Below are 27270 nucleotides of genomic sequence, written 5' to 3' on the forward strand. Positions count from 1 at the left end.
GACTCAGCGAAACAATCAATCATTGTCATTCTCGCCCACATATCAGGTTTGTTCTTTGCTTTTCGTACTCACCCGATATTTACACTGAGGTTTCCCGATCTGTTAGAAGAAAAAAGCGCGATACATCATATCCAGAATCATTTTCTGGTATTCTATACATCAAAATCAGATCACCACTCAATCTTCTGTAGGGCAGAATAAATAGGCCTAGCCTCTGAAGTCACTTCTTGTTTAATTAACTTTGGAGTTCTCGAATTTTACGAGTAGCTGCCTTCTGTATGTTTCCCAGGATAATTTTTCCGAGTCACCTTGAATTCACCATTTCAGTTTTGGTCTAAGTTTGTTTATACTGTGGTGAACATATTAGTATCTAACTTGGTAAACGCCCGTCTTAAAGCCCATAGGTCTCTAAACCTTTTAGCTGCGACCTAGCGACAGTTGGCTGTGGTCTTAAGACGATGGCTTGTAGGATTATAGTCTACTTCGTTATTAATACTATTATAACAACAGACCTTATTCTACAATTGTAGATGTATCACGATATGAATACTTAATTCATAAGATCTTACTTGGGAATCACATAATCATCCATATTGACTCATGGGCGTTTGCAAAGAACACATTTAGGCTAAAGATGGAGTAATATTGTAGATGGCGTCAAGTCGCGATTGACTATGATCACCACTACAATAAGATTACGTGCCAGATATCGATTTGGATCCCTCGGTAGGCCAAAAACCAGAAGGCTATTATTGGTCCAGATAAGATATATTTGTTGGCGACCTCGTGGCATCGAAAGAATGCTGAGATGTGCCAAGGATTACAGGCAAAACAGCGGAGTGCAAACTCGTTCGTACAAGCAAAATGGACAACGGAAGGAAAAGTGCTTTTGGTACAGTTAAACAGGCAAGTATAGTAAAACAATCACTGGTACGATTGGTTATGATAATAATTGATCCCATTACACTAATCGCGTTCTCATCATAGAAGTAGGTCACTACAATATATTTAATGTGAATGAAAACAGGTTATACAGAATAATCATGTCTGCGAGGCCGAGCCTTGCCATCCGATTGAATTGAATTAATGTCCCGCGTTCTCCATAGTCAACCTTCTGTTCGTGCCAACTGTTGAATATAATTCTTTTCGGTAATTAAATGCTCAGCTCCAAAGGTCACGTGGTTAAGGCCCAATGTCATTACGGGCTAACTGTCTCCTCAAGATCATTGTGAAACCGGACTACGGGCCTTGGCCCTTCCCTGTGCTGTTCCTATTCACCTCTGCCTCTCCAATGCGCACGTAGACACATGACCACGTTGATAGACATCAGCCACCTTTAAGACCATTTAATTAGAACATGTAAGTCTGTCTGATGTGCGTATCAATTTGCGTCTCCTGTTATCTCCTGCATGGATTTTACGTCACCAGCGAGTTGTAGCGTCGGGGACTAAAATGTTCTTGGAGGTTTGTTTACATACACTTTAAAAATAAAGGACCTGGGACAGAGCCTTAAGGTACTCCAGTAATTGCTGGTTTGGTGGAGGGCATCGGGAATTCATCCTTACTTTCTGTCTAAGACCTAAAATAATTCTTTAATCCATTTCGGGAGAGGTACGCTAACTCAGAGACTTTCCAGCTTTAAGAGAGGTCTATTTTTCGGCGCCCTATCAAAGGCTTTACTGAAGTCTACTTAGACATCATCTACCGGTTTTCCACTATCTAGAGCCTCTGTTCATTGATCTCTTACTATGAAGAGGTTCGTTGTACAAGATAATCCGTTTCTGAAACCATGTTGTTTGCTGTTTCATAAGTTATTGGTTTCCACGAATGTCACTATGGCCTTTTTGATTATTATTTTCATTGTTTTAACCATGACTCTGGGGAGACTGACAGGTCTGCAATTCGATGGAGGTAGTCTTGATCCGGTTTTCTGTATTGGAGTAACAATTGCATCCTTTTCCGCAGGTAACTCACCTGGGCCAAGTGACATCTGGAATATCACAGTCAGTGGAGTTGCAATAAATGGTGTAATTCGTCTCAGGAATTTAGAGTTTAGTTCATCCAGTCCTGTTGATTTTTCCGTGTCTGAAGTGCTAAGGGCTCTTAGTACGAGCAACCGCTTTCGTGATTTTGTATTTACGTCTAGTCCTTCGTCTAGAAGTGGCTTCTGGATACAAACTGTCTGAAAATAGTTTGTCATGGCCTCCTCTTTGTCCTGGTCTTCCTCTACCATTTGAGATCTACCTTCCGTAATTAGGTTGGGAATCTAATGATAAATTCTTGTTCTGTCATTCATTTACGAGAACAGTCTCTTCGGCTGCATAATTACAGATCGGGCCAACTGCATTTCATATTTTCCCTGAGCTGCCTGGATTGTACTGATGCGTTTATTTCTTATTGACCTGTAGCGTTTCATCCTATTTGCTGTGCCAAGGCCGATGGCTACGTTCCAACATTTCTCCTTTTGTCTCAGTAAATGACCATTGTGAAATAGCCTGAATCCCCATGGAACTCTAATATCCGATTAAGAGTGTCAAATCAAAATAATTAGGGCATCTCAAGGCCATGCAGTTTGCCACAATTACAAGGATTTTCCCACGAGCTCGAGTGATTCCAGGTATTCATTGCTTATTTAACTATAACTTTTGAGGTAAACTAAACATTTCCTTCATCTGAGACCATCATAGCACAACACTGATTAGTTGGTAGTAGTGTTTTAGCAACTTGACACATCGAAGTAGGAGAATTTTATGGGAGTAGCGCGTGTTTTCAGGAGCCTGCATAGCACCTCTGTAAGTCAAGTGTGAAAACCCCAGAACGCCGAGTCACATGATTCAGGCTTCACTCACGACATACTAGAATACTGAGAATTCTACATTGTACCAGATTATAATATTGAATAGAGCCATTATTAATAATAATAATAATAATAATAATAGAGGGCTTGTTGGGAATGACGATGGCTCTGAGTAACTAAAATGAACGCGAAAAAGTAGCAGGAGTGAAAAGTGGGCAGAGAAATATCTCAACATGAATTAGGACAGTTTATTTCTGGAAACGCCAATATTCTTAACATTAATATGATACGATATTATGAAAAGTCAACTTTTGGGACAACGAATCTATTCATTGCCATTCGGACAACGGAAATCTACGACACAATCAACTCAACACTTTCCTACATGGTCGAAAACCATGAGGAATTTAATGTAGTCCGTATGAGTTCAAATATGTAATGCAAATGTATTCAAAATAAACCATTCCATGTTATTTCAAACAACAGCAACTCCGACGAAACTCCAGGCTCAGCGAAGCAAAGTAAAGAACAAGACGCGACATACTTACTGGCTTACAGTGATGCCGGGAATAATATATATTCCTCTGATCGGTTGCCAAAATGAGTGACGGAAACATGTGATGCATTCCAACTCTTGAAAATCACTGAACCCGTCACGATCGCGATATCTAATTTGAACGTTGGGAGTGAAATTCAAAGGTGTTCGGAACTGGATGCCATCAACTTCTAGTCTTGATTATCAGATTGTCTCAATCTAACGCTTTCATTATCAATAATTATTTTCAGTTACTTTCATTATTGAACGTAAGTGCACTCTATGTGCTTGCCAACAAGCTCTTTTTCCTTCCAGACTCTCTCATACCGCTCGTCGCACCTCAGCAAAAAAGGTATATTCAAGCTAGATAAAACCCTCCCAGACTAAACTTTACAGCCTTTGTAAGATTGAAGTGGTATATACTCTGGATATGATGAAATGAGCAATCAATAGCGTTTGAATCTTGGCAATCAAGGACTCATGTGACTATAATGCAAATCATATTATAAATAAAGCACAGAATGTAAAGTATTACAGTGTTGGGAATTAGTGGAACTAATTTGTACAGGGAATCGGTGCATGCCTCGAAAATTTCTCAGAATAACAGTAGATCATTTTATCATCCCATAAAATTAAGGGGTCAAATATAGTCTAGTAGTTTTGTGTTCAGCATCAAATGCTCCTTAAGGAGCAGGATATATGCCTTTGATTTGATCTGCTGTTTCGAAAATCTGACCTGCGAATGTCTTCTCTACGTTTCGTATTGAAGTTGAAGTTATTTAAATGTTTCAGGGAATGCTAAGTGAGATTCTGTGATTTTGGTCATTCTGAGGTCGTATCTGAGTATTATTTATTTCAAGAGGCATTGATGCAGTATTTTTAAACTTTGAATGCTTTTCAAATGAACCTTCTTTTAGAATGAAGGAGAGAACGCCATTCTTTTGTTCATTGAGGTTGTACAGAACTGTAAAATTATATGAATACGCCCACTCTCTAAGCGGCAAAAATACTCATCAAAGTTACTGGTGAAAGGTTGGATCTGACGGCATTTTCATCAAAGTTAGCATACAATTCTAGATCGTAAGTAACCAAGACATTTAAATAGTTTCCCACTGACGACTATCAATAAAGAATTATTTGTTGTACGTGTGTTTTACATTATCTCACTGATGGACTACTTTCCCTTGGAGTTAGATGTTGATGCACTGCTATCTCACTCTCGAAGTCGAGCAGGATATTACCGCAAAGCTAATCCATCTTGGTTTTAGACCTCTTTCCAAAACATTACATCGTCTTCAAAAAGTTCTTCACTCAATTTCATTTTAGGTAGTGTTTAGTTCGTTAAGAACTAAGGTGCTTTCACGTTGATTTTATTAATATCAGTCTTCTTGGTTCTAAAGAGGAATTCTGTCTGTTTTCTTGGTTTAGATTATTGACACATTGCTTAATAGACTCCCAGTATGACGTGCCAAAAATGACGCCTAGCTTAGCTCTCTATAGATTTTCTGTTAGCTCTGGTTTACAAAGATATGGCGTAAAGTTGTCATAAAGAGTTGTGCTACAGAAAAATAGCACACTATCAAACTTAATGACAGGTCCAGTTCTCCAAAGCAACATATGTCTCACGAGCTTTTAAAATCTTTTATTAAATCAATAAATTCTCATAGCTCCCTTACTTTTAGGAGTCTCAATTTTCGGGTGGACTTTTAGACGTTGCAGCTTTCCAGAAGTCCGTGCTCATTTTGATCAGCAATCAAGTTCAGCTTTGTACTTTGGCTTTAATCTACACCGTTTAAGGTAATAATAACCGCTGCATAAACCGAAGTTAAATTCATATTTGCAACCTGGTAGTTGAACGTCAAGTGTTCACTTCATAATTGTTAAGTGCATGCCCCCTAACGCCCTGAAACAGTAGAGAGTAAGGAGAGTCCGCTTTCCCTCTCGGAATGCTCTCACACGGCCACACATACAGCCTCTGCCAGGGAAGCCTACTCACTGTCTTCTCGTGGCGGGGCTGTTTGCGAAATTGAGAGGACGAAAAGCGGAACTCCTGCGCTTTAACCGGACCGGTGGACACTGTGAGTTCACCTGGGGGATTCGGTAAACCCTGATGGTGCACATGGGCTCCAGTACTCTGAAGAGACAAATGGCGTATGAACTAATTGTTGGTCACCGGGTTCCATGGGACTGCATCTCCTCACGATGCTCCAATGCTTTGTGGATCAGACCTTTAAGTCAAAGGCTGCGGTTGTGGCCTCCTAAGAAAACCACCTGCTTCAGTTTGGGCACCCGGGCAGTATAACAGCCCTCACACAGTATGACGCATATGTATCTGGTGCCCCCTTGTACCAACATTTCTGTTCAGATACAATAAATGTTAAGTGCATAATGATCCTAAGACTTATTCAGCCATGTACTGTCAGGTATTAAGGATGGGTCATTTGGATCTAATTACTAATTTACCTGTTTAGCACTACATATTTTTTCTGGTTAATCATTATAATAATTTGTGAAATAATGTTATCAACCGAGTTGTAATCCACAACCACCTCAATTTATGCAAACTGGGTTCCTTTTGCATACATTTTTCTACTTCAAACTTGAAAGCGACTGTGTGAAGCGTTTGTGCTAGCATCCGATTTAACGGAGAAAGATCCCGTGGTGGACTGTATCGATTGGACCACATGGGTTAATAATCAAGTTGCTAGCAATGATAGTGTGCGTAATAAACTGAACTAAATGATACACTTGACTGAGTCTGAACGTATGTGGGCAGTTGTTACTTTTCGGTAGCTAACGCCTTGGAAATAAATCTCCTGATGTATCTAAAGAGGCTGGATTAGTGGCCCTGATGTCCTGGGAACGTGACTGATGACTCAACGAAACAGCTACTTGAGATCGGTTACATACTATCTTCGTTGTGGGAGCTGTTAGATATGTTAGCTACGTACTCCTAAACCATGGGCACCTGCACCATAAATCTTTGTGGTGAGGTGGGATGCTCAATTTTTTTGGTTGACATTCTTAACCCCATTGTATTTTAATAATTCAAAATCATTGGATATACTAGTCATCCACTAAAAATGCTTTGCTTCTGGTTGGATTCCAGTATAGTTGGCAGTAAAGCGTTGCCACCGGACTTTACGTTTTATATTTTTGATCTGCTTGCTATTCGACTGACGTATCCGGGACAATAAAACGTGAATGAACAATCGTTTCCGTCTATATAGCCTAATCTTGTCGTCACGGTAGGTTAACTCGACCTCCAAGTTAAAATAGCAGTTACGTTTGAAAATCACCAATGAGGGACTCCGGCATCTGTAGTATTTTTAAGCACTTCCTTCGCGTGGTTGCTCGGTGGACATAAATTGGTCAGTTTCTTATTATGGAATTTTCTTGTAATTTAGCATTTCTGAACTTACTATTGTATTGAAGAGAATAGGTAACTCAAAATATCCACAGTAAATGTTAGTGACAGTTATGTATTAGCACTAACTTTCAACCTAACTTGTAATAAATCAGCCTAGTTTTATTTGGTCGTTTGAAAGAAACATTAAAGATTGCTTTTTTGGTAGTGGTATATCAAGTTAAAAATTTGTTTACTTCCATGCTTTATAAATATTTACTCCTTCTTTAAATTCTAGTTTCAGCTCATGGAAAAACCACCTCTCAGCAGCTCTTCGTTGGGATTTCCAATAGGCGTAATAAAAATTCCGGTGTCGTTGTCTGGTCTTACTGAGATGGATGTTAATGGTTTGCCTAGATTACCCGTGTCAGTGACATGCTATGCAAGGTTTCGTCGATTATTACACATCAAACATCATAACTTATGTCAATATCTCGATGTTGTCAGAGAGAAGGGAGAAGTACTATCAGTTGTCTGTGAGTACTACAGCACAAGTTTTTCTAACTTCAGTGGTCCCGTCACTGACGTTAATTGGTTATCACAACGCTTTAGTGAATGTCTATCTGCCTTATCTTTTATGAGTGACAATGGTTTAGTGCACTGGTGCTTGACTCCTGACATGATTATGCTTGATTCTGATGGACATGTAAAAATCGGAGGCTACGGAATTTATTATGCTACAGATTGGGGAAATATAGCTGATTTTACCTTACCCAGTCTCATGTACTCTGCTCCTGAGGTATTTTTATTTTTGTACAATCAAGCCAATAATTTATGTCAATCAGAACGTTCAATAAAATCTGATAAGTGCTGGGGAAATATAAAAGCAGACGTATGGTCTTTAGGCGTCATATTTTTTGAGATAATCTTTGGTAGGGAATTCACTAATCCATTACTTAAACTTCGGAGTGAAAATATGAAAGAAGGTGAAATAATTTCCTTGTTTCTGAGGGGTCTTTGTCAGGCAAATGAATATCCAACATTACCTGAATTTCTACAACTTCATCTGAATGGTATATCTGCTGACCTGGACATCTTGGTCCAGCTTATTCAATACTGCTTAAGGTTTGATGCAATAAAGCGACCTACTCCTAAATGCCTTATGAAGGAGATCAACGAATTATTGAAAACTGATTGTTACATATCTTCCGACATAAGTGGTGACAAATATTCAACGCCCTGGTGTAGGGTGAGTTTTCTCTCTTTATGTAAAGAATGCTTGCTTACGCAGATTTCTGGTAGCTTTCCAATCTGTCCTGAACCAGTTAAATTCGTTTCATTTCAATAAGAATGCAGATTGAGGAATTTTTGTTTAATAAGTTATAAGATATTAAGCATAAAATTATGTTATAGAACAATGCTACTATCTAACTTTTGTTGAAAATATATTAAAAACCCAATGTTTTTAGTCAGTGAAACGAAATAGTTATCTAACTCATCTTCAAAAAGAGATTGCATGAATCATGTGCAAATCACCAATGTTGCTAGTTGTGCCCAAAATATTTACATGAGTAGAAGTAATGGTGTGGTCAGTGTACCTACATATGGAACTAGATCTCGACTGCTGGTCATCATTGATGGGTTTGGCAGAGTTTGCACAATATGAAGGGCACTATTTAGTCATGCCTAACATGACTGTACGTCGAACCAAGCTCCCACAATTCATATTTACACAGCATGAGAGAAAATTAGTAGGATTGAAAACAACAAAATCATGTCAGTATTAGTGTTATTTTGTAACTAGATATAGAAAATATTTTTCAAGAAATGTGAATGGAATAAAGAAATAAGAAGGGAACTCGGAATTTTAGCAAAGAGGGATAATCAGTCCATTGGTACTTCTGCAATCGGTCTCGAAGCATACCACGTAATATTTACAACTATAGATTATAATCATTTCATGAACCCTAACCAGGATGTTCCCATCCCGAAACTCGGCCTATTCCAATTGTCAGTGACCTTACCAACTGATGACATGCCGTAGTCTGACCTCCCCCAATTTGATAACAGTCCATGAGGTCAGGGATTACTGCACTAAACTGTGCCATGAGGTGCGAAATCTGCATTCTATCGGGATCTTCACCTCTGTTGTCTGCGTATTCCAGGTCGACTAGGGGATTTCCGAGGAAATGCTCAATCCATGAGGTATATTCATAACAGTTGAAAGAAGCGTAGACAATACATAATCTTAATCATTAGCTTCGAAAGATAAATTATTGTAAGGTGTGTTCTGACAATAACTATTTGAGTAGTTTGATTCACTTGTTTGACACCTCCAGTGACTAATACTGTCATCAACTCTGCAGACCAACATTTAAATTCAGTCCACAGGTCGATTATAGGCGAAATCTAACGACGATAACTGTTTGTGTCCCAAAATATGACACAAGGTAGAGTTGTTTGACTAACTAGAGTAGGTCTTAAACTTACCTAATTAACCTCGTATTTTTGATTTTAAATAGCAGCGGGTTTCTTATGTTTATGGAAGTGGAGATTTTTTAAAATTATGGTTCTTTTGTGACTATCAAAATAAGATTTCTTTTCCTTGTCATATGGAAAATCACTGATGTCGACTAATTAGATGAAAGTGTATCTAAATCCAAAACCATAACTAATCTGGTAATCAGTTCCATTAATATTTCTGAACCACTGTCCTCAAAGATCGCTAAAGTTAACCTGTCAAATTTACATACTCCTTACTTCAATTACTAAAAGTGTGTTACAAACTCACTACCTTTTCCATATCTGCTTATTTCTTTTCCTATCACTTCTCAGCTATCATAAACTTGATTACCTATATTTGAGCCACTTTTGCTTTTCTTCCTGTTTGTAGCTCTTTTCGGGAATAATAAGAAGAGACCTTTCGTGAAGTTGTATGCGATAGGTCACATGACATCTTTGTTTAAATAGTAATTGTAATACATGACCGTACTCATAAACCTTAGAATATTTGTTAAAATTATATCCTAACATTAATTCTTATAAAATACATATCACTAGTGATCATACCAGTAGCTGTTGATTGCTGCTTATGATTATTATCGTAATATGGTTCATTTTCTAACTGGTATATTTATTCAGCAGAAGTATATGACAAGGTCAATGTATCGTATACTTTATCGAATAAAAGAAGCTGCAAGGAATCCATTTGTTATAGATTGCATTTAAACGTTTCAGATTCCAGTAAATAACAAAACTTAAGACACCTTCGTAAATAATCAAAATGATCAAAATAATTTAATCTAATTAAGGATCGTTATTGTCGATTGGATTTTTTTTTGCATAAGATGAATATTGTCATTTGGTAATCGAGGTATGTTCTTCAGTATTTGAGTGCTAATTGCATGTGACTACTATGTTCGAAATGAGACAATGAGCGTGTGTTCGATTGCTATTAATTACCATCAAAGATCATGTTACTTAACATATCTATTTTCAAAGAATAAATACTTTTATGAATCCCATCAGTAATCATTATTTTTTCCTGTTACATAGAAAATATGTAATCGTCCCAAGAGACATGAATTTCATCCTCAATTATTCAGTTTGGAGGACAGCAAAAATAATATTTTAAAAGCCTATAATTTTATTAACAGTATTGAAAATTTATCGGAACTTTATTACTATTGGATGTTAACCGGTGGTAAAACTCATGCCATATTGAAAGGTCACACAGATTCAAAAAGTATTATTGATAATTATCATCATAACGGTTCTAAACAAGAATCAATAAAAGAAAAAGAAGCATTAATTGGTGCGAATTCTCAATCTCCAATCTTGAAAATTCCACATTATCTTGCTATAGTACAATCGAATACTACACGTGCAATATCTTCAAAAGAACAATGGCCACTAGGTGAAATGCCACAACCACGTACGTAAGTGCTGTTGAGCTATTTACAACTCACATTGTTCATTAGTGCTCATCATTTCTAACATTTCTGTTCCACTGGGATCAAGACGAATTTTGTCAATTTTACGAGAATAGGTTAATAAACCACTTTTTATCCCACATAGCATCCAATAAGTTTTATTGCTGTATGATAGGTGCATTGACATAAAATTTAAAGTGCTTATTCGGTTTCATTAAAGATTCATTAGATAGGGATGAACTAATATTTTACTCTATATCCTTATCTCCATAGAAACTTGTATACATTTTGTCTCATTTCATATGTTTTTGCATTCGCCTCATCAAGTTTCGGAGAATAAGATGTAAATCCACTAAGTTCCTTTGGTTTAGAAGAATTCCTAGAACTTTTAAATAAAAGAAATTCCCTCATTAAGACAAATCAATCTTGTTCTTACACCTCACTGGGAGCGCTATGTTCATTTCGTATGTGTCAAACTATCTATGACGCTGTAAAATTACCATGGCTTTGTGTTGTTCGGAATTGCAAATATTAGGTTTAAAATATCAGTAGAAATTTGATAAATTTTACAATGATGGTTAACGCTTTCAATCAATTCATATCAACTGATAGTAAACAGTCATTCTGGGTTCTGTTGTCAAATTTTTTATCCCCGTTATGATTTTCATGATTACCAGATTTCATAGTTTATATCAAGGACTCACATTATTTAAACAGCCATTAAAAATAACGGAAAACGGGACATCAGTTTCGTTCTAGCATAGAACTCATTAATCGTGCGTATCCAGTGCCCAACCAGGAATCAAACCCAAGATCTTGAGGTTTCGTGAAGAGCGCTTAACCTTCAGACTCCTGAGCTGGGATCCACTGGTTTACATGACCAACTTTCATTGGTTCACGGTATAATGCGATCATCTCTCAGCGCCATCAGTGAGTAACAACCTGTTACATCAGACATAGTCGAACTTCACTGGCCACGGCTTCCCAGTAAAACTCCGAGAATTCCTCATGTCTTTATCTTTTTCTCAATGCCCTGGTACGGCCGAGAGTGGGGAGAGTCCACTCTCCCTCTTGAAATGCTCTCACATGGCCACGCGTATATAGCCTCTGCCAGGGAAGCCTACTCACTGTCTTCTCGTGGCGGGGCTGTTTGCGAAATTGAGAGGACGAAAAGCGGAACTCCTGCGCTTTAACCGGACCGGTGGACACTGTGAGTTCACCTGGGGGATTCGGTAAACCCTGATGGTGCACATGGGCTCCAGTACTCTGAAGAGACAAATGGCGTATGAACTAATTGTTGGTCACCGGGTTCCATGGGACTGCATCTCCTCACGATGCTCCAATGCTTTGTGGATCAGACCTTTAAGTCAAAGGCTGCGGTTGTGGCCTCCTAAGAAAACCACCTGCTTCAGTTTGGGCACCCGGGCAGTATCACAGCCCACATACAAATAAAATGAAATGACGATATTTACTGAAAATACTATTCATGTTCCGACTAAAAGTCAGACAATTCACATTGTTATTATTTTCTCCACGTCACTTATTCACTCTCTTTTATTCCCATTTTGTGTATCCTTGTTTTTCAACTTATACAGCAGCTCGCTTATGGTGAAAACTCTGTTCTATTTAAACGATCTCGAGTTACTGTCTGGTCGAAAGTGAATGCTTCCAACGAATACGAATACCGAATCAGTCTTTCTAAAACCATATACACCATTCAAACTGGCTTCCTTCAACGTTCGCATACTAATGCAGATCGGACAACAGCTAGGGCTGGCTATGTTTTTAGAAAGTCTTAATATCGACGTTTGTTGTCTATCTGAGACCCGTATTCAAGACTCTAGTGAAGTACTAAAATTTGCTCACCATCTGTCGTTTTAAAAGGCTTGTTTTGCGTGCGTTTATCCGGGGACCCTGTGGCATCTTCGTCTGGTCTTGCTGGCGTTGGTGTCTCACTAACCGCTAAAGCTGAGGCAGCGCTAATCGATTGGATCCCCATTAACAGTCGGTTATGTGCTGTTAGATTAGAAAGCTCCATCGAAGTGAGAAGAAATCGGCGTGAGAAACGATGTCTTTTTGTCATCTCTGCCTATGCCCCGACGTATTGCAGCCCGAATGCAATCAAGGATAAATTCTACCACCAGTTAACTGTTCTCCAGAAAGTGCGTTCGACAGATATTGTAGTATTAGCCGGAGACTTGAATGCTCAGGTCGGGCGTCTATTCACAGAAGAGTCGTGTAGGTGGCCGATGGGGACAGATAACGGGGATCATCTACGGCAACTTTGCGCAGACCACAACCTGTTTCTGGCTAGCACTAACTTCTGGCACAGTCATCACCGATGTGCCACCTGGCGTCCTCTTCTCTTCTTCTGCATCTTAAGTCTGGACTCAGATTGATCACATCGCGATCAGCTACCGCTGGCGTGGTTGTGCACAAGACTTCCCCTCGTTTTGGAGTACCCAACTGGATTCTGATCATCCCCTTGTTTGCGCCAATCTTACCTTACTTTTCAGTGGCCAACGAATTGTTCGTCATAAACGGATTGATGTCAGAAAAATGGTTGCAACTTCTCTTGCAAGTAAGTATCGAACCGAGCTATCTTCTAGGCTAGCTACCATCCCATCGAAAAGTATAGATGAACGTTGGTTGCAACTACATAACTTCATGAAAATGGCGAGTAAAGCGGAGAAAAATTGACTCGCAAGGAGCAGGCTGCTTTTCTTTCTGGTCGAGGATCTTTTGATCATATCTACACCCTCTGCCAAATGTTAGAACACCATCATATTTATTACAGGCCAAAAATCATAGTGTTTCTTGACATCAGGGCCGCCTTCGCTTCGTTAGACAGGACTGTTCTCTGGGGTTGTCTAGTGAAGAAGGGTGTGCCTGAGAATATTATTAAAATCTTAAAAGCCCTATATGCAAACATCTCAGGCAGAGTGAGGGCATACAATCACCTTTCTCCATTGTTCCATCCAAGCAGTGGGGTTAGACAGGTTTTGTCAATCTCGCCATTCCTCTTCAACTTTGCTATCGATGACGTTCTGGAAACAGCTCTGATGGATGCAGGTAATGATGGTGTGAATCTGTTGCCTGGAAAAAGACTTTTCGACCTTGATTGTGCGGATGTTATTGTCTTACTGTGCGATAATGCCCAAGCTATGCAATCTGCACTTAATCAGTTGGCAATTAGTGTCTGTAGGCATGGTCTGTGCTTTTCACCATTGAAATGCAAAGTACTTTTGCAAGACTGGCAGGACCCTGATCCTGTACTCTCTCTGGGTGGTGAGCAGATTGAAGTAGTCGAGAAGTTCGTGTATCTAATTAGCTGCATAAGTACTGGTGGTGGCGTGATGAGATCGATGCACGTATAGTGAAAGCCAGAGCGGCTTATGCCAATCTAGGCCATCTTTGGCGCCTTCGTGATGCTAGTCTGGCTGTAAAAGATCGGATCTACAACACGTCGGTGAGAGCAGTTTTGCTCTATGCTTGTGAAACCTGGCCTCTCCGAGTTGAGGATGTTAGACGTCTCTCGGTGTTCGATCATCGTTGTCTCCGAAGGATTGCTGACATTCAGTGGCAACACCATGTTAGTAATGCAGAGGTTCGGCATCGTGTGTTCGGGCGCAGAGACGATAATTCAATTGGTGTTACCATCTTGAAACACCGACTTCGGTGGCTTGGACATGTTTTACGAATGTCGTCCCAGAGACTTCCACGCCGTGCATTATTTGCTGACGCTGGGACTGGTTGGAAAAAGCGGAGAGGTGGTCAGTGTATGACATAGTGTCGTGGTATGAAAGAAAGCTGTGCAGGACCGGCTTCTGTTGATCCATCCCGACTCTCTGTTTGGGGTCCGAGAGATGGTGCAACACAGTGGCGATCCTGCTGTAACCTTCTTTTACGTTCTTCATAAAAAGTGGATGTAACTTGCTTAACTGGAAGAATTCTTCTGGTTGTACCTTTTCGTCTCCATTATTATTCTTATTAGTACATTAGCATACACTAATATGTGGTTGTTATTTTTTTCTTCCTTTTTCTTATACGCACCTTACCTCCCTTTTTCTTCCCATTCTCATTGTATTGTGTGGCGCATATATATCTGGTACCCCCTTGTACCAATGTTTGTGTTCAAATAAATAAACTAAGATCAGTCGTTGATACAAACTATAATATTCGACAATCTTCACAAACCCCGCTTTACTGATACTTGTCAAATTATTTTGCTTTTTTCATGTCTCTATTTTTTTAGATTTCGGTTCCAAATCACACCACTTCCCAATGAATGCTTTATTGAACGTATATCGCATACGTCTCTTCATAATTTATATCCTCTATTAATTTGTCAAGACTTAAAAATTAGTTCCATAAGAAATTCAAGTGTTTGTTCTGCCCTGTACTCAGTTAATAATAATGGTACTAATTATGTTAATACTTCATCTAACAGTTCAATACCAAATGAATGTTCACCAGTGATTCCTAATTCACCATTGTTTGAAGTAACTGAAAAACGTTCAGATTTTTTAGATTCATTATGCAAAAATGATTTAACCTGTATTACTGGTATTGATTGGAGTATGCCATTTACAAACAGTCAGTATGAATCAATATCACAACAACCATTATCAGTTAGAGAAACTGATGTAGATTATCAAATTTATCGCACACGTTTATTTACACGGATAATTAATGGACTACCCGCAACTAAACAATATCTTCGTTTAGAAGCTCGTAAAGATATACCACCATTTTTACGTTGGAAGGTAAGATTAAACTAGAAATGTGGTTTTTATTCGTACTATGGAAAGTCAGTCAGTTAGACTTACGCAACAGAGAACCTGGGACTTAGATGTATCAGTCAAAGTTGCCACACCACATTATCACACCAATATGAAGTATCAGGACAAACGTTAAGTTAGTAGAATTAGTAAAAGTATTGGTGATAGTTTTAAGGATTAGACATTGTGAACACGATTAGAGAAAAAATGACTTCGCTGTATAAAAAAGTACAAGATAATTTCAAATCTCAAGATCTAACGGACTACAAAGAATGCAACATTAAGCCGATTATGGGTAAACAGTTCTTGTATAGTATACTATAGTATCGGTTTTCTTCAAAATTAATCGTTATTTGAATAAGAGTTGAATATTGGTTGACACTTCAACATTGTTAATTATCGTTCGTTCAAAGTTCTCCTCTATGTAGTTGCTAAGCATTAACAACCATCCTTAAAGTCTCATTGTTCGATCACCGAGTAGTAACTAGTGTCAGTCTTTAGTGTTGGTCAAACTTATTGACCAAGTTGTAATGTAGTCAGCAGTGTAATTAACTCGACATTGGGTGCACTATGTTTCGATATAAGTTGGTGGTTGGAAACAGCAAGATAACCTGGACCTAGTTCTCCTGCTAGTTGGCACCCGTAGACAAGGCAGATCTGGGATCTCGAAGGAACTGATGCTTCTCATTGAACTAGTACTTGTGTCAATCCTTGACACAACTTAAGGTTTTGCTAATGAGTTTTCCTGTTGATTGGCTCCAATCACTGATATGGCGGTGGTCTTAATTAGATGGAAAGTTAACAACCACCTACAACATTGATTTCCTTTAGTCATATTTTTTGTCAGTATTTTGTATATTATCACCTTATTTTCTTACGAAACACCGTATTTCTCTGCCTTAATGGTCTTGCTGTTGATCTCAAATCATACCGTAACCTACGTCAATAATTTGTTCTCGTGAAGAGCCATCACTCAGTCACATCATTGCATATCGTTTGCCGATCGCTATACTCTTCCATCTGAACAATAAAATATTCGTTCATAAAATTCTACTTCATAGCAGTCGCTAACTTGCATCGATTCTGAAAGCATTTGATTCATTACCTTGTGTCGACTACCTAGAACTCTTATGATAAATTAAAACAGCTGTACTATACGGCTTCAGTTTCTGTATTCTTAAAAGTATATCGAATTTGTGATGTTATCGTCAGTTCAGATAATTCTTTGGATTCTAGTGCATTATAAGAATGACCTTAACATCATTTAAAATCTTCCGCTTATTTTGAGAGTTGAGACTTTTTTAGTAATCGATTGTTTAAGGTCTACGAAGTTCCCGATTTGTTCAATTATGTACAATGTTTATATACAGTAATATATCAGTAACTTTGCCATTAAATTGTTTTTTTCAAATTAACAGACTGAAATATTCACTTGTATATTGATAATTTTTACAATTGAAACCTTTAAATAGCTTGTCATTGTCAGGTGAGTCAGACAAACAGGAAAATTTGTTACAGCCTATCAATTTTGAGCTGTCATAATTCTCAATTATGATATAAAAATATTTAAGTGGAATTAAAAACGAAAATGTTATTATGAATGACTTGGTACTGAGAACTCCTTACTGTAACAAAATTTACGGTATTTAGTAAAACAGTTATAATTATTATTAAACTAGTATGACAACAAAGCATTGGTATTTGCATCGTCTAGATGGTCCAGTGCATCATCGAAATGAGCTGATATCATAGATTCTAGCATTCAAATCATAGTGGTACAAATACTTAACAGACATTGAGCGCGTTATTGACTCGCCTCATATTTGAACGAAACCAGTTTATTCGTGATGGATCAACAGTATCGAAAGTTGATTTATTCCTTCAAATATAATTTATGTACTCGACGTTCTTAGTCTACTCATTTTGCCCAGTCTAAACGTTTGGCTTTACTGTTCAAACTCTGCACATCTTATGCTTATCAATAATTATTATTTAACATTTGATGTTTGTCGAGTTCCTACATTGTTCAGTGTATCTTACTGAATTGTTCCTGGAATTCGCTTATTTGTTGAACTAGTCACTGAATTTTCTCTAACAACTAAAACTAAAGTTTTTTCCGTATCAACTTTATATTGTATTTCCTAGGTTTGGGCTGCTTTACTCGATGTTTATCCCAATCGGGATTTTGAATCAGCTTACTTGAAGGCATTACATAAAATCAACAAGTTTGGCTTGGATGTAACACCTACAAATGAATTGAATAACAATGAACAGTATAATAATAATAATAATAATAATAATAATAATAATGACTTTAGCTGTGACCTCTTAAATGAAAAAGTCATTAATCAAATATCAGTTGATTTGCCACGTTGTCATGCTTATGATCCGTTGTTGGCATCATCTATTGGGCAATCTGTACTTCGTCGTGTTCTACTAGCGACTTTATTAATGAAACCTGGTGCATTGGATTATACTCAGGTAAATGAAATTCTTAATGATATGACATTTTAAATGTATGTGTGTAGTGATTTTGTTTTAGCATTTCAGATATTCAGTTTACACATCAATTTGTTGACTCATTTTCCTAAAAAGGTCCATTGAAAATGTTAATTAACAACTTTTATTTTTAAGCTATTGATAATGGTAATATTACATAAATGTTTAAATTTAAGATAGGAGGTGAATAAGGATAGAGTAGAAGACAACTATATCTATATAATGTCCTCTAAAAATAATAAATTTGTCAGTTTCCTATATGATTGTTGATTACCTCTAGTTTAGGATTCTTATTAATTTAAAATAATGAACCATCTCTATTTTACATTGATAGGCTTATTTGTCTGGTTCAGTATAGCCGAGTAACTACTTAATAAAGCGTAGATTTTTGCTTCGTGGTTAAGGTATTTGACTTTCAACAACTCAGTCATGTCCAAACTACACCACTTACTTTTTTTCCACTTTTTGTATACATAATTTCAGATGTCTGTAAACAGGAGTTGGTAGCATAGTAAACTGGGACATTTTGATAGTGTAGTTTCGTTTTCATATCAATTCAGTAATAGAGATGGCGATCGGATTTGTGTGGTCTCCATTTTCTAAGCATCTAGATGAAATAATTACTTCGATGAATAAACACGAACTCATGTATGATAGCTGATAGTTGGAGCGAATATTTCTGATGACTGCTATGGAAAGTGGGTGTTGAAAATTTATCTTACCTAGTTCAAGCTATAATCGGATGGGAATACTCATATATTAACATTATGATTTATTAGGTCTACCGAACAAGATTGACTAGGTGTGCAACTATTACGTATAATTATACCGACAGCGTTCTTGGAAATAAGGTGATAAAAAGCCTACTAGTACAATACCAAACTAGTGGAAAAGAACATTTGTAACAATAGTGAAAATAAAAGGGTTCGCAGGGCTCTAACCTTCAACTTAGTGGCTGAAAGTCAGACATAGTAAACACTTGGCCACCGCTTCACACTTTCCGTAATTTATCATTTTCTAAATATAATTTCGAACACTGTTCTTTATGTCTCATGTCTATTTACGGCTCTCGGTAATTTCTAGGGTATGGATTCTGTAGCTGCTGTATTTGTGCGTATATGTTATCCAGATGAAGCGCTGGCTGCTGCTTGTTTAAATGCTTTTTTGTCAACAAAGCTACCAGGATTTTTCTCTTCTGGTGGTCTTACTGTTGGTTTAAAATCATATTTCAATACCCTTCTACGATTGTTAGCATTTCATGTACCTCGATTAGCTGTTCGATTGGTTGATATTAATGTACCTTTGATTGGATTGACTACCGGTTGGATTTATACGTTATTTGCTCATGCTATGCCATTGGATCGTATAGAATTACTATGGGATACGATAATTCCTGGTCCAGCTTCATTGTCAATGTTTTTCTATATTGCATTTTTTATTCAGTTAGACAGACAAATCAATCTTGAGGTAATTATTTTTTATTAATTAGGTTGATTAGCTGTATAACAGTTAACTATGAATAAGATTTGATTTTCGTGTCTGTTTTTTATTGAACAAATATCAAAATCTTAAATCAGTTTTCAGCTGAAGAGATTTTGTGGAAATTAACCTACTGAGCCTTAAATTCAATCAGTCAGTTAAGTTGTAATGCAAGAAGAGCTAAGCACATAAGTACATCACCCCAAGATCCCATTCCACGTGAGGACGATAGCATGAAATTAACAAGGTGAATGACAAAGGGATTGAAATAACAGTAGTATTAGTGATAGAGTGAGAAAAATTAAACATTGAGAATATTGTTCAAAAGGAAGTGATGAAAAAAGATGTGTAAAGAAGAATATCTGAACTCAAGATTTAGTAGAAAATAAAGTGCGAATACATCTGTATTACTGCAATTAATCTTTGGTTTAAGGTTATCAACACTGATATTTTGTTACAGTCCATTTTCTGTGTAGTGTCACTTTTGTAAGAAGCCATGTACATGTTTAATCTCATTTTATCTACAGTGAATTACGGAAACATTAATCAAGTTTCGCGTTCTACCTAATGTATAACTATCGCCTAAGTTTATGTAATGGGAGTAATTCTGCTCTCTTGGCTGATTTTGTTCGACTGCACCATTAACAAGATCGACTGCAAAGAACAGTGACATTCTTATGTTTAGATCGCTGTGATTATATCATATGAATCTTGGTATTAATCTGGTTAGCTTATGTTTGGTGCTCATTTCGTTTAAGTGTGTCTCAGTTTTCTAGTACACTTATTGTGGAAACCAAAACACATGTTTGTGGTTAACTGGACAATAAAGACCTTTATATCTCAGGGGAAGCACGGAACACAATGGACAGTTTGGACTCAGCTAGACGATTTAGACTTCGAAGATGACTTAGTCTTTCTATCCCATACATAGCAACGAATGCAGTTGAAGATAGTCCGTGTAGCAGTAGCCTCTGGAGCAGTAGGCCTCAACATTCACAAAGGAAAAAGCAAGATCCTCAAATATAACACAGCGAACACCAACGCAATCACACTTGATGGATGGAGAAGCTCTGGAAGGGGTGGGAGATTTTACGTATCGGGACAGTATCATTGATAAACATGGGGATCTGATGCAAATGTGAAGGCATGGATTTACAAAACAAGGGAAAAATTACTACAGTTAAAGAACATGTGGAATTCAAGACAACTGTCAGTCAAAATTGAGGTCAAAATCTCCAATACAAGATAGTTCTGTTTTCTGGAGCTGGAACTTGGAAAACCGCCACAACTATCATAAAGAAGTACAGGTATTTATAAACAATTGTCTACACAAAATACTCAATGTCCGTTGGCTAGATACCGTCAGCAACAGCCTACTGTGGGAGAGGATAAACCAACTTCCATATGAAGAGGAAATTAGTAAGAGATTCTGGATTTTAATAGGACACATTGTGGAGATCAACAAACTGCACTGAGAGGCGAGCCCTAACTTGGGATCCTGAAGGCAAAGTGAAAAGAGGAAGGTCAAAAAACACATGGCGCCGGAAATCGGAGGCAAACATCAAAAGACGAATAGTACTTAGCTACGACTGGAAAGAAGAACCCAGGATGTGATTGGAGAATCTTGGTTGGGGGCAGATGCTTCACGAGTGGTAATTGGTAATTAGTATATCTACAATTAATTATATTTGAATCGTTGTACATGAATATTGTGCTCTTATTTGATTAATTTATTGTAGTTGTTAGGACTAGAAAAGATTTGTACAATTTTGTCGAATTTTCCCGATATTAATTTGGATAAATGTAGAACGGATGCTTTAAAATTAGCATTGGCTACACCTCGAAGCCTAACAGCTTGGTCGATTCCCAATAGACAGCATTTAAATCAGAAATGTATGGAAAATAAGGAATTAAAAGTTGAACACGTGAATTTCAAACGAAACGAATCATCAGCTTCTGATTTCTATGAAGTAAGTTTAATTACATTTTCGGGCATTCAAAAGATGAACCAACTACTTTTCTCCTAGGAACCATTTAATATTAGATTGTGAGGTTAAATAATTAAGCTACTCGTTTAGTAATTATCCTAGTGAAAAGTCTTTTTTTCGCGATTTATACCTTTCGGACTGGACCTGTAGTGAAATGTCGTCAGACATTCGATCTTTTACTCATGAGGATTGATGTGAACAGAGAAACAAGAAGCCTTGACAAACTACGGAAGCTATTTTTGGGGACGTTATTTCATTTAATTGAAAGCTTGTGAAACAGTAACATTTACTTTTGTCCCTAATGTACTCTACAGATCATAAGCTTTCGTTTGGTGGATGATTCACCACCATAGCCTTTCTGTTCCAAAGCTATTGTAATTTGAACGTAATCTTTTGTATTCTATTTTCTACTCTAATCCTCCAGTTTTGGACATAATTGTATTTTCCTAATTGTTGTACGTTGTGGTCGGGTTAGTCATCTATTTATTCATGTATCTTTTTACACTAATCTGAAATCGGGTACCAGATCGGGATTGGGAATAAGTCACGTATTGTTCCAGTTGTCTTGTCTTCTCTCTCGCGCGTGCCTGTCAGACAATCAGGTGATAGAATAGTTTTCTTCTCTCTATCCCACTTCGAACTCACGCATACTAGCCTCAAGGTTAAGCCAGTCAGCCTATCGCGTCAAGGTCTTGATCTACATTAGCCAAGTTATCCTCGGCACGAAAGTGGGTAGACAGATCAAGGACGTAGCAAGGATATTACAAATACATTAGTACTTTATTTTTAAAATCTATCTTGGTTATGTCCCCCTTACATTGGTTTTTTCTGACAATACTTAATTTATCTTTTTTATGGTTTTGTCATGTAAGGCTGCTAATTTTTCGTCATGTTCTTATCTTGTTATTCGTAGTAATACTTTTGTCTCTAAAACAATGAATAAATTTGTTAATCAATCAAATCCTGTTGATTTACAGTCATATCCCTGTTTTTTTAAAAATTAGCGTTTAACATCACAGAATGCATGGCCAGATCATTTAGAATGTGATTTCACAGAATCATTAGAATACTCTGATATCGATGTTGCATCAAATGTTTGTGAAAAGCTAAATATATCGTCGAATGCTTTTAAATTAGTCCCATTGCTCAGTGTTAAAGATGCCGTGGTGCATATCAAACGTCCGGATTGTCTAGTTTTAGATGTTCGTAATATCAAAGAATATAATAAGTAAGCATTCAATAAATAATGTCTTATTTCTATAATATATTTCTATTATTTTCATTAGTGATATATTAATGTATTCTGTTTGATATTGATCATAAATTCTTATTTATTTCTCCAAAATATGAAACATTGATTTACATGGTTATAACATTTAATTTTCAATCATAACATTCTATGGGTATTATTTCGCAACCTCAAGTGGTGTCCTGCAAGGATGTCCACTATCTCCATTTTTGTTCAATTTCATCATAGACCTACTGCTGGAAATAACGTTCTCGTCTTCTGAATTTTCAGCAATTGATATCCTTCCAGGAGGTCCACTTATCGACTTAGAATACGCAGTCCTGTTTGGTTAAGACGCCTATAAAATGCAGTCTTTTGTTAGCACTGAGTAACAATGCCAGGATGTTTGGGATGCGTTTCTCCCCCTCTAAATGCAAGTTGTTACTTCAAAACTGGCCTGTGTCAACATCTGAACTACGGATATGGAGTGAAGTAGTCAAACGCGTCGACAACTTCACTTATCTTGGAAGTCTGTTCAGCCCTAATCGGTTGGTGTCTGACGAAATCTGTACATGGATATAAAAAGCTCGTTTAGCTTTTGCCAACTTACTCTACCTATGGTGAAGGCGAGATATCCGTCTATCAATTAAGGGACGAGTATACTGTGCGGCAGTTCGTTCTGTTCTACTTTACGGCTGCGAAACGTGACCATTAAGCGTAGAAGATACTTGTAAGTTACTGGTATTTGACCACAGATGTCTTAAAAATATTGCTCGCATCTGCTGGAGTCACGGGGTAAGTAATAGTGAGGTTAGACACAGAGCATCAGGGAATGATGGTAAATCAGTTGACGAGGTTGTGAAACTTCATCAAATGAGATGGTTGGGCCACGTGTCACTTTTGCCTGAACACCGATTACCACGACGCTCAATGCTGACTAGTATTGGGAATGGTTGGAAAAGAGTTAGGGGCGGTCCAACGAAAACGTGGCATTAGTGCTTGAAGTCACTACCTTCTAGTCTAAACTATGTTGGTAGATGCAGACTACTAGGTTGGGGTTCGCGTGACTATCGTAACCAATGGTTGGAGACCCTGTGTGAAATGGCTCAGAACCGATCATAATGGCGTAGATGTATACACTTTTTGTCTCCCCTTAAACCATGAGATTAAGGTTACTTTATACCTTTATTTCTAAGAACTAATGCTTTCTCCCTGTATTATATCCTTGTACACAATCTTTCTTCTATATATTACTGCCACTGAAGTAACCACTTCTATGGACTTAGTGTTGATCTTTTTGTGCTAACGAGGTATGGCAACTTGGACCGAGCTCATATATATATATATATGCCTGTTCCGACGTTATAGCTCATTAACTAATGGGTATCATGCAACTAAACAGTGATTCAATAATGGCTATAAGCAGGCAGGTCTGTTATCTCACATTGTCTATATTAAAGTTTGTAGAGATGAGCCAAAAAATAACTGTGATGAATTTTCAGCCAGTTCTTAATCGATCAGAAAATAGCTCTTAGGCAATGGTTATTTTCAGGAAAACAAAGCAATAATGTCATAAATGTTAGACGAATTTTGCATAAATAATGATTCTGTTGAAATCCTTTAAAGGTTTTTCTGTTTACAAATTGAAAAAAAATGTTATATGAATTTTTTCATACAGATATACAATATTTGTCTTCGAACTCTTTTAAAGACCTAAAATGATATATAGGAGTTCCTAGATTGTTCTTGGGTTAGGAATTGATGTTAAGATTTAGGAATTTTTTCTAGTCAAATACTGACATAATACTGTATTACTTTGTGGCTACATCGATTGGAGTTTAAGTTTTAGCACTATGCGTTCAGGGTTAGAGATTTAAGGTTTATGTCATGATTACGCGTTTATAGTTAGGATTTAGGCATAGAGTTCATTTGAAAAGTACATACATGCTACATAGCAAGAATTGATGATTTGATACATTTATTACTAATACTTTCACTTTATGGCAAGAAACCTACTATTTCGTTTTCATTTTAATGTTTAGAGGACTATACAACAGTATTTATATCGCTTATCGTGCTGGAAATGATGTGAAAGTCATTCACTTTCGAATTGACCGCAAAATGCCTAACAGCCATTTACTCAACTTTGATTGCCTCGTACCTATAATATATTTTCACTTATATCATTTTCGCACTTTTTCTGGATATGCTTTTGTGTTGAGGTAAGATGGTGGTTGGAGGTGGTCAACAGGAAACCCTGGACCCCGGTTTCGTGCTACTTGGCACTCGTCAGCAAGGTGTACCTGTAATCTTGAGGGAACTGATGCTCCCTGGCGGATTCGACCCCGTGTCACTCAGCTTCACAGTCAGAGACGTTACCACTGAGCTATTCGAGCCGCGACCAACCTCCTGTAGGACTTGACCGATAGCATTCGATCAGCACTAAGAAGGACTTGACATGCATGACATTGGTCACCGCCCAGTGATCAATCAATCGTGATGCTTTTGTGTTTTGGTCATCATCTGGTTCTTGATTGTTGACCGGATAAATAAACCCAAGGGTATCAAATGATTAAAAAACACTAACATCATAACAGTATTAAAGATTGGAATCATTCTCTGTTTATTTTCGTTTTGTCGTCAAGTAGTATTGCCATCCCTGGCACTCATACATACATGGAAATTAATATGGTTAAAGCCAAGTACTCAGAATTAATTCTATAGTTGGTTACTGAGTTACTGTAATAAAGCAAACACTTATTTTTGATTATGACAATATGGTCCATGTTTCTTTATCGAGAATGTAGTTAGATATTAATGTTTAACGTAAAGAGACTCTAGAATTTTCCTTTTTTTTAATCAGCTTATCCATTGAGGTGGTGAAGATTTGTAGCTCAGGTGGATGATTTTAATGGAGTTTTGTTCTGTGAGCTGGATGGTTTGGTCGTCGAGCTTAAGTCGTTCTTGTGAACGACATCATCAGCACAAACTTGTAGCGATTTTTTGGTGTGTGTAAAATAACTCGACCGAGCGCAGCATCAGAAACAAAGTCAAGTACAGAAACCAACAAACGGATCACTCTACCAAACATAAAAGGAATATTAGAAACTACAACGAGATTGCTGAGATCCATACTATGACAAAACGGCTACTCAATGCTTTTTGTTTTTCAGTGGTTGTTTGACTTAGCTCAGTCCGTGGTGTGAACTATAAAATAATATTTTAGCTGTGTATAAATAATCCGTACTGTTTTATATCAAACTTAACAGAAAGAAAAAAAGAATCACAGTAGAAAAGGTGCTACTGTCTCAAACTCGATTTTTACATAAATTCGGTCATATATGAAATAAGGGGATCAACGTTATTCTTCATAAAATTAACTGGTTTAAGTCAGTAGGAATCAAATTCAAAATGGCTAGAAGTAATTTACTCTAATTTGCTTGATCAAATAAGACTGAAGTTATCTGCAACATATTCGATGTTCAATACGTCTGTTTTCTGCACTTTCATTTAGGGGGTAAATGTTGCATATTATAGTGTTGCTTTCATTAGTAGTTTCCGACTTTTACTCTGCACGCTGGACTGTACCACATTGACCTCTTCATATCAAACAGTTATAGAAATCTCCATAAGTGATAATAAATCCTTAGTGAAAATAAAACTCCAATATGGAACACTCACTAAATGAACGTAAAGATAGCCGACAAACAGCTAGATACAACAATTTTATTGAAGAAAAATATTTAAAATGTAATTAGTTATTCTCTTTACTTTATTAAACGAGCGAAGCATACAGCTTTCATCTATGACTTTTATAGGTTTTTGTAGATCTAAAACTAGACTTTGTTTGTTTGAATAAACCACTGTAGAGAATGAGAACTCCAATTTATTTTTCAGTGCAAAATTACACAGTTCCTTCGTAAAATATGAAAATCGTACATTAAATACATTATTTGCACATCTTCCATCAGTTGTCTTTTATATACTTCATGATTCTTACAATTTTGTCGTTATTCCAGTTGCTTTCTGTTTCCTTTTCATGTTCTTCTCAATTCAATTTTCTTCTGGCAAGCTTTACACTTCCGATTACTGCTACATACTACTGTCAGCATAAACAACGTACACCACACTACCACATAGATACTTTTATATGAATAAGTGTTAAAAATTTCATTTTAAGCACACTGTCTGAGAGGAATTTTAGACATTGAGCAGTTGACGTATGGAAGTAAATCTAATAATGGTAGCTGTGATGGGAAAGTAAAATTAAATAGGACGATAGATAAACTTTGAACATGGAATGCAAAATAAGAAATATCAAACTTTTTAGAGTCGATCAAATGTGTATGATCCACTGTAGTTGTATTAATCGCTTTAATATGATTTACTTTGTATTCCAGGTTTTTACGCCATTATTCATTCGATAGTCCATCCATACTCAGGAAATACTTTAGACGCAATCAATTCGACATTAGAACCTTTCCATTCATCAGTTAAAAGATTTCATCCATTAATTTAATAAATCTGGGTTAGATTACAAGTTCCAACCATATTGCTTCACTGAATTCAGTTTCTTCTGGCTGGTAGTATCAGTAGTCTTCACACACACATACACACTATATATATATATATATATATATATATATATATATATATATATATATATATATATATATATATATATA

At 37.0% G+C, this 27270-nt stretch overlaps 1 protein-coding gene across 1 annotated transcript in view; it reads left to right on the top strand.

Annotated features, from left to right (window-relative positions):
• The first annotated feature begins 4299 nt into the window (after positions 1-4299).
• The window catches only part of Smp_139020 (protein kinase), a 61061-nt gene continuing 38090 nt past the window's right edge, over positions 4300-27270 (top strand). Inside the window, exons 1-9 of the mRNA XM_018800055.1 lie at positions 4300-4412; positions 6977-7976; positions 10415-10594; positions 15087-15376; positions 17537-17616; positions 17710-17872; positions 18974-19357; positions 21109-21339; positions 22362-22585. Coding sequence (XP_018653906.1) covers positions 6986-7976; positions 10415-10594; positions 15087-15376; positions 17537-17616; positions 17710-17872; positions 18974-19357; positions 21109-21339; positions 22362-22585 — 2543 coding nt within the window. The 5' untranslated portion in view covers positions 4300-4412; positions 6977-6985. The remainder of the gene's footprint in view (positions 4413-6976; positions 7977-10414; positions 10595-15086; positions 15377-17536; positions 17617-17709; positions 17873-18973; positions 19358-21108; positions 21340-22361; positions 22586-27270) is intronic.

Source organism: Schistosoma mansoni, chromosome W (assembly GCF_000237925.1).
Source record: "Schistosoma mansoni strain Puerto Rico chromosome W, complete genome".
Classification (NCBI taxonomy): domain Eukaryota; kingdom Metazoa; phylum Platyhelminthes; class Trematoda; order Strigeidida; family Schistosomatidae; genus Schistosoma; species Schistosoma mansoni.